This window comes from Lasioglossum baleicum, chromosome 2 (genome assembly GCF_051020765.1).
Source record: "Lasioglossum baleicum chromosome 2, iyLasBale1, whole genome shotgun sequence".
Lineage (NCBI taxonomy): Eukaryota > Metazoa > Arthropoda > Insecta > Hymenoptera > Halictidae > Lasioglossum > Lasioglossum baleicum.
In genome coordinates this window covers 9,503,524-9,512,117 of record NC_134930.1, presented here as the reverse complement: position 1 = coordinate 9,512,117, position 8,594 = coordinate 9,503,524, and the positions used below count along the sequence as shown (strand labels likewise).

At 43.1% G+C, this 8,594-nt stretch overlaps 2 protein-coding genes across 4 annotated transcripts; one reads left to right on the top strand and one right to left on the bottom strand.

The window, feature by feature from the left end:
• The first annotated feature begins 3,076 nt into the window (after positions 1 to 3,076).
• On the top strand, positions 3,077 to 6,253 carry LOC143216013 (katanin p60 ATPase-containing subunit A-like 2). The gene is made up of 8 exons (XM_076438742.1): positions 3,077 to 3,615; positions 3,874 to 3,944; positions 4,060 to 4,215; positions 4,575 to 4,845; positions 4,997 to 5,165; positions 5,383 to 5,495; positions 5,582 to 5,772; positions 5,866 to 6,253. Exons 1-8 carry the CDS (start codon positions 3,571 to 3,573, stop codon positions 6,251 to 6,253), a joined length of 1,404 nt encoding a protein of 467 aa, XP_076294857.1. The 5' UTR covers positions 3,077 to 3,570.
• Positions 5,652 to 8,448, bottom strand: Smn (survival motor neuron). Of its 3 annotated transcripts, none has more exons than XM_076438778.1 (7): positions 7,873 to 8,447; positions 7,308 to 7,490; positions 7,018 to 7,132; positions 6,615 to 6,909; positions 6,428 to 6,498; positions 6,288 to 6,348; positions 5,652 to 5,793 (listed from the first exon to the last, which is right to left on the bottom strand). In XM_076438778.1, exons 1-6 carry the CDS (start codon positions 7,912 to 7,914, stop codon positions 6,290 to 6,292), a joined length of 765 nt encoding a protein of 254 aa, XP_076294893.1. In that variant the 5' UTR covers positions 7,915 to 8,447; the 3' UTR covers positions 5,652 to 5,793; positions 6,288 to 6,289. The 3 variants fall into 3 exon arrangements, with proteins under 3 accessions (XP_076294893.1, XP_076294898.1, XP_076294889.1); XM_076438783.1 differs by lacking the exon at positions 5,652 to 5,793 and having other exon boundaries at positions 6,243 to 6,348; positions 7,873 to 8,044; positions 8,159 to 8,448; XM_076438774.1 differs by lacking the exon at positions 5,652 to 5,793 and having other exon boundaries at positions 6,243 to 6,348; positions 7,873 to 8,448.
• Between the last annotated feature and the right edge of the window lie 146 nt (positions 8,449 to 8,594).

Below are 8,594 nucleotides of genomic sequence, written 5' to 3'. Positions count from 1 at the left end.
CGCACCCTCCGCCCTCCGCCCTCCGCCCTCCGCACACCGCGTTCGCGAACTTCTGCCGCCGAATCGGCACCCTTGCGATTTTCGCGATGGTCGATGACCCGGCTGATAGCGATCCGCTTTCTGACCTGTTAACGCTCGCCCAGCCGCAGCTGGGTCTCCCCAGACCCAACAATTACCACAATAAACCCTCCTCTCTCCCTTATTCAATTTCTACTTACAGCGACTCCATTAATGTTCGGACGCTCTTGAAAGGAACATAACTTTTTTAATATTGGACCGTACGACTTTTCACAAGTTTCTCTCCTCTCTCTCTCTCTCTCTCTCTCTCTCTCTCCTCTCTCTCTCTCTCTCTCTCTCTCTCTCTCTCTCTCTCTCTCTCTCTCTCTCTCTCTCTCTCTCTCTCTCTCTCTCTCTCTCTCTCTCTCTCTCTCTCTCTCTCTCTCTCTCTCTCTCTCTCTCTCTCTCTCTCTCTCTCTCTCTCTCTCTCTCTCTCTCTCTCTCTCTCTCTCTCTCTCTCTCTCTCTCTCTCTCTCTCTCTCTCTCTCTGTTTTTCGGATTAGAATTGCTCGCGATCATCTTGCGTGAGTAATCGCGCGAAGAATGTTGTTTTCGTAGACGCATAGTTTGATAGTGTCACGCGAGATGCGTTTCGAAACTTTTTCCGAGCGATCGAGCGGGAAACTCGAGACCAACCTGCACACGTTCCTCGACCCGGTAAAAAAACCTTGGATTTTTCGGTAGGTGTTTCGATCGAAACCCGACTCTGACACGCGCCGTAAATTTATATCGCGAGCGCATCCATGTGGACGTGCTATCGAACCTTACACCATCCACAGCGTCGCATTCTTCGGTATCGTTTTTCATGTATTTACATATGTATTGACAACTTTGAAAATTCAAGAAAAATTGAAACGTTGCCCAAGCGTAGTTCGCTCGATACCGAAAAGAAAATACACAGAAATTTCAAATAGAAAAATGTCAATGTATATCGTGCACAGGCGCTATTTCTCGGAGACTTTTGTTAAGATGGAATCGGGGAACGTGATATAACTTTTTCATTTTCAATGATATTTTTATAATCGCAAAGAAAGATTTTTGAATCTTTTTAAGATTCAATTTTCAATTCCATAGGAAAAGCCACTGTTTGCCGTAAAAACGAAATTCCTAGGAGCACGCAGTTTCTGACAGATGGTTTCTGAGACGACCTTTGATTCGGTCGCGTTAGTTCCAGCTAGATCACGCTAACCCATCCGTCTCGATGAAACGTTATCCATAGGCGAGACGGTGGCCTATCGACAGATTGAAAAATCTGTGGATCGCAGCCGTTGCGTTGGTGAAACTGGAGAATAAGCACGGTCCGCACTCCGCGCATCACCGTGACGTACGGGGGACTTGGAGGCTTGGAGGGCACCGAGCGAGGATCGATCGAAAAGGGGACTTTTTTCGATCCACATAAGCGTCATCTCGGCGATCGGTTACCTCAGCTGCTCCGGCGCAGCTGACAAACCTTCTGCCGAGTAGCCACCGGTAGATAAGTGGATATTTTCTGTGGGACAGGTGCTCGCAATCTGCTCGGACAACAGCCGGCGCCCGCGCGTACGATTATTACGATTCGTTACTGCGCAACAAATCGCAATAATCATCCGCGAATCATTGTCGTCCGTGGACGGTGCCGCAATGGGCCCTGAATCACCTTTGAATCACTTTTCCCTCGAAATCCTAAAAGTTTTCATGGAAATCAAATAGTCCGATAGTTCTTGAACGAGGTTGAAATGCAGTGATCCCGCATTCAAATACAGTGGCAGATTTCACCTGTCTCCTTAGAATTTTAAGGAGAAATCGATTTAAGAGAAAACTCGTGTATTAAAATCGTGATTTTCAATTTTTGCAATTCAGCTCCTCCCAGTTGAACATTTTAATTTTTCACGGCGGTTTGTTTCGCTTGCATCGAAATGACGGCGTAAATTCTGATGGATTTCGAAGATGGAGACGAGTTGGCCGGAGGTTTGCTCGAGCAGACGGTGTCTAGGGACAGGGATGGAGCAACGAGGGAGCAGACCGGATAATGAGTGGTTGATATAATACGATATAATGGGAACATATACATATAATACGGTGGGTGTAGGCGAGGCGTTATTTATGTATGGGAAACGCTCGGTCTACAGCCTACAGGGATCGAGGAATCAACAGCTGGACTAGATCGTTCGCAACAATCTTCTATCCCTGGCAAACAGCTTTCACCTAACAGCTTGTCGATAACTTTAGCTGGCAAGTCGATTTCTCGACCACGAATATATCTGAAGAGAATTTCCGAAAAGGGCGGCCGGTGTCTCCGATCGGAAAGAGATAGTCGTGCCAAGCAGAGATAATTAGAACGAAAGGGGTGCCCCTGTCCATCGAGCTCCGTGGAGGGAATTATTTGGTCGGTCGGCCAAAAACGGAAACGAGGAGCCGATTTCGGGCCCGTGAACGATCGCATCAATTAACATTTTGATGCCGAGAATTGTCGGGTGGTCGTTTCAATTTATAATTAAGACCCCCGGGCTAATTGCAGTCGAGCGGGCATCGTGCTTGTAACCACGGTGCCGAATAAATAATGACCGTTCGCTGGCATATCAAATCATGTTTGCAACCCGGTGAGCCGCGCGGTTTGCAATTTTCCTCGATGCCCTCCCCACCGAAGAGACTACCAGCCTGACCGGACATCGTGACTTCCCAAAAATTTTCTCAGCGGGTCACAGCCAGTGATGCCGAAATCGTGGTACTGTGGTACTAAGCCGTGGTACGAGACCCCCCCACTATGACCTACCGTTGCCCCTACTGGCCTTCTCCAACTCGCTCGCGCGCTACACTCACCAACGTACCTCTCCTAGGATATGAGAGGTACGTTGGTGAAGTGTAGCGCGCGAGCGAGTTGGAGAAGGCCAGTAGGGGCAACGGTAGGTCATAGTGGGGGGGTCTCGTACCACGGCTTAGTACCACAGTACCACGATTTCGGCATCACTGGTCACAGCGGGTCTAGGCTAACACCATGGATATAGGAATATATATATATACTAACACTGATGTGGGTTCCGATCCAGGCTAAAAATGAGACTAGGGCTAGGGGGAACCACTGTACCGGCAACATCCCCGGCTGATGGACAAAACAGTCCAATGCCGCATTTTTCGATAAAGAAGAAGAAGAAACCCCGTGCCCCGTACCCCGAACGGGACTAGTGGCGGATACTGGTCAACTGGTGGATACTGTCTAATTCAATGCCCTTTCACTTTTAAATTCTTCTCACACATATATTTAGCTGCGCCTACGCAATTTTTTTTAGATGCGCCTGCGCAATTTTTTTTTAGCTGCGCCTACGCAATTTTTTTTTAGATGCGCCTGCGCAGTTTTTTCAGGAAAAAACAACCATTTTTGGTTGTTTCTGGCAGTTTGTGGTTTCTGGCGACACGGCGACGCGGCATAAACAGAGGAACATAGGATAACAAAGTACGGGTACGGAGTACGGACTGGTACGGAGCGCGGAGAATTCGTCATTAGGAAACTCCACGGGTACGAACCACAGGTTGAGTATGGACACACAGATGAACAGCATCCACCACAGTCTTCGCGAGAAGGTAAGAAAAATATTCCCGAGCCTCCATATTGTCTTTGCGGCCCGCGAAAATGTGTTCTTCGCGAATTGATTTTTAAAGACGCGAATGTCACAGAAAGTTTACCGTCAATATTTGGTCTTATCCTAATCAGAAAAATGTAAAGAAATTTTACAATTGTGTTCATTGTTCCAATATCGATGTTTTTGACGCTTGCCGGCCACTCGGTTTCTATTCTCTATTTTGTAAACAAAAAATAACAATTCGTTAATTTTGTATCAGGAGGAGAAGCGAACCCTACAACGCCGTCGGGATCTACTTTATTTGATAGCTGATTATTTAAAGAATCGAGGGCGAGTAATATTACGGGAAACTTATTCGTTTGTTTGAAAAGTCCCTAAAATGAAAATTTAAATAAAAATGAATTTTCCGAAAATCCCATAAATAAAACAATATTTTCGTTTGCAGGTATACAAAGTCTTCAAACACAATTGCAACGGAAGCGCAGTTAACCGAATCTGTTCAAGTCTGCGATAATATCGACTTAGAGACGATTCTGAAATGTTACGACATATACTATACGTCAACTTACAACAAACTCCCTGCCTTGTGTAAACACTCGAAGTAACTACAATCTGTTAAAATACTGTAAAATCTTTGGGGCAGAATAACGTTGACAAGCTTCAACTTTTATAACGTGTTTCAACATGTTATAAAAAATTGGGAATATTACATTCTTTGCAATTCATTAAAATGATTAAAAGGACATATATGTATACATATTTATGATAGTGGAAAGAATTATTTGTCGCGGTCGGTTTGTAACCAGACATCAAGGTGACCAATATCAAACCTATATTTTTTCTTAGCCGTTCTTATAGAGTCTGAAAAAACGAATCGAACGAGTTAGAATGATCGTACCGTTACGATCATTTAGTCTCAAGATATTTTTGTCTGAAAAATAAATATTAATGTTTTCGCAGGGGTCGCTCGAACGTAACCGAGACGAACAACAAGCAAAACGAGAATAAACCCAGCAAGAAAAGCGACAAACAGGAGGAGAAGAAGGAGGACGACGTGAACAATGTCAGCTTCGCGATGACAGTTCGACCGATATTCGCAAATCGCTCCTCAAATTCTGAATCCAGCATGAAGCTGTCGAACGACGGCTCGTTGCCACCGGTATCTGTGTCCATTGAGAACCTTTACGGGGACGACATCGAAATGCGGAAGATAGCAGAAACGATTTCGAGAGTGAGTCTATCGAAGGAAAGTTTTTCATCGATGCAATCGAAAGTTTTTTTATTATTCTGCAGAAACGGAATCACAGTCTTCTTCTAGTCTCGTTTGTAATTGAATTTCTTTAGTTTGTTGTCGTTGTTGTACTTGTTCGAACCACGCGCAGGAAATCTTGGTGAAGAATTGCAACGTTCACTGGGATGACGTGATAGGTTTAAAGCAGTGTAAGAGAGCCATTATCAATGCCATCGTGTACCCCATAAAATATCCGGAACTTTTCCGGGAAAAATTTTCCTCCTGGAAAGGTGTTCTACTATATGGACCACCGGGTACAGGTACACTTAATCATTATTTCGAATTTCTAACACTTTCTCGACAAAATAGCATAGCATCGAAAGCACAGATAGGAAAATCTACTCGAAACTTATGTCTCTTTCGGAAGGTGTAAGAAGACTTTCGTCACTGACAAAAATCTCGGTCGATTTCTTTAACCGTTTTGCTGTATGTATTACACCGAATTGCGAAAGTTTTCAAAAGAAAAAATCTGCGCAGGTAAAACGATGCTGGCCAAGGCAGTCGCGACGGAGTGCAAATGTACATTCTTCAACGTGTCGGTGAGCTCGTTGGTCAGCAAATGGCGGGGAGATTCTGAAAAGTACGTTCGGGTGAGTAGGTGTCTAATTTTAATCGAACCATGCAATTGTCTTGTTGAAAAGTGTGAAAGACTATAAACACCGTTTGATTTGCACAGGCCCTATTCGATCTCGCCTACGAGAGAGCACCCACTGTTATCTTTATCGATGAAATCGACTGGATAGCGACGAAAGAGGACCTCTCCGAACCAGCCAGAAGATTTCGAGCAGAATTGCTCGCCAAGTTCGATGGACTGACGACCGACGAAAATGCGAGGATTGTGCTGTTGGCTGCCACTAACGCGCCTTGGTAATCGCATTCTCTCCGTAACTGTTGAAAAACCACCACTGTTCCGTTTATAATCGGTAAATAATATTAACAGTCGTAATTGTATTTGACTAGGAACATAGATTCCGCGTTGCTGAGACGTCTGGAGAAGCATGTTCGCGCCGATTTACCCAACGAAGAAGACAGGTTCGAGATGCTTTCCGCTTATTTCTCGAAGGAGATAGACCATCAAGTTTTAAAAGACGTGAACGCGGGACTAAAGAACTGTTCAGGTGCTGATATCAAAGTGCTTTGCAAGCAAACGTGGCTTTGTCAAATAAGACCATTAATCGAGCTGTTGGAGAATAACAAAGTGCCCTCATCGGATATCAACTACGAATTAACAGACCCGGCTATTCTAGCTACAACATTGCGCGATATGCGTTGTTGCACCATTTCAAACGAGGAAATACAATTATACTATCGTTGGGAAAAAGAAAAATATCTACACCTTTATGAATGATAAACATTGTATTTGAAATAAAAAATACTTATACGATCAACAGTTCTTCCTTTGCTCTTGATTATTTCTAGCTTGCTTCAGCCCGTGATAATAACCTGCGGAAGTTACAGAATGAATCGCGAGTTCTGCACGTCGATCGCACAATACTGGAAACGCGAGAACAAGAAATTATACCTGTGTGAAAGCCACTGATGTACCATGACATTAACATACTCGAAAGCGCGTCCGCGTCGTTCTCTGGAAGTCTGAAATTTTTCTTGGTTAAGACTATGTCGTCTATCTAACAATTTATTATTGCGAAAAATTATTCTCTCCCGTAACTGTAAAACAGTTTCAGGAGTAAAGGTCCTGCTTAACGTACTTAGCCATTAATTGCGGCGGCAACGGAGGGGCAGGTGGCATCGACTCCACCGACGCAGCGAAGGACGGACCAGGCATGAATTGGTGCTTGTACGGTTTCGGATCCTCTGTGTCGCATTCCATTTTCTCTCCGTTGCATTTCCTCGAGTTCGCAGTCGCGAAATTCGTCTCCTGCGTCTCCGCGTTCTCCTCGCTCAGTTTTGCCGCGAGCGCGTCTTTCTGCTGAGCTATCTGACTCTGCAAACCTTCGGACTCTAAGAGAGAGCTCGTCTCCACTTTCTCCGTGTTACCGTATCCTGAAATACACAGTGTTCGCCGTTACTCGTGAGCCTAAGCAATAGCGCTCTACTAAAACTCGTTCGCGTTAGGTCTCCTGGAAGACAATCACTTTTCGAAATTATTACCTACAAATTTTACGATGCACTGTCCGCTATTCTCGTAGGTTTTCGATATTATGGCTTCGTACGTCTCGCCATCCTCCGAGTATACGGCACGGCAAGGAGCTCCCACGGTCCATTTCTATTCAGAGAACGTACATATTCAAGTTGACATAATCAACCGTTCAAAAAAATGTTCATATTCGATAATCTGCGGGTATCATTGGACTCTTAGACCTTCTATGTAAATACACAAAAATCCAGTCTAAAATTTATAACGACTGCGTCGACTGTTAATATTGTTGTACCATAATAACCTTATAAGGTTTATTCGTATGCTGAGATTGCTTTAGATTTTGAGTCTTTTGTTTAGTTTGAGAATTGGCAACGTCCATGCCCATTCTCTTAGCGACTTCCTCTTTCGCTAAGTTCACCGCTTTGTCGTAAGCTTTGATCAACGCGCTGTCATCCCAGACGTCTTCGTTGTCCATAGTTGTGGCCTTCGAAACAATAAGAAACAGTGAACAATATGAACTAACGTGTATCGTTCTTACTTATGAGGATATAATAATAATTAGACTGCGAATCTTTATACATTTATAGCAAAATTGAGTAGATGTCAATATATGATTTCTCCTCTATTAAAATTATTAAGGGAAGAAATAGCATTCAATTCAGTTCCTATTCCTTGCAATCGATGCAGATAATTTTTATTTTGTATAAAGATCCGCAGTCTAATAATAGTATTCCAAAATCTTATGAATATTATGCTCGACAAGTTAAAGCACACTGTTCAGAAAACAATAGAAACCGTCAATGATTTCAGTAGATTTCAGACATAAATAATCAACATAACCATAAACATTCGAAACGCATACATACGTTTCCGTTTCCTCGGACGAAAAGGACAGTGTCATCGTCCATTTCGCTCAATTATATTTAACGATAGAATTTCCTTTCGATCAAATTAGCCAGTCATGTCTCTTTGTAAACGACAAGCCATAAAAAAATAGTAACAATCAGAGACAACAGTCCAGAGAGTTTCCCGAGCGTCCTGTCAATAAATAGAAACGGAGTTTACATATATGTATTATTGCCCCTGTTGTCCGTTGGTACAATTGACACAAAGCAAACGACAAATTAACACAAATTAATTGCTTTCCTGTACTTCTTGAAACCAGACTCTGATGAAACAATCTTTTGAACACTTATTTTGAACTCAATCAAACCAAATGGAACTGGAACTCAATGGAACTAAAAGAGATTATTCTGCAATTTTAAATTCTGCACAAGCGATAGTGCTGCACCCAGTAAGAAATCACGTAATTATTTAGCAAAAATTATGAAGAACGGATAAAGTTTTATCGCGTTACGTCAAACTGGAGACCGGAGGATATATGAATTGTTTCGATCTCGCGCAGTTTATTCTATTTGTGAGCAAAATCGCGGCACTATATCAAAAACAATGCAAAAATTAGGGGAATACACATTTCAAAAATACATTGTATGCTTATTCGTCAATCGAACTTCCCGATAACGAGTACGATTCCTCGTGGAAAGAAATGCAAATTCGATTATTTAAAGACGCAGAATTCAAGTTTCTT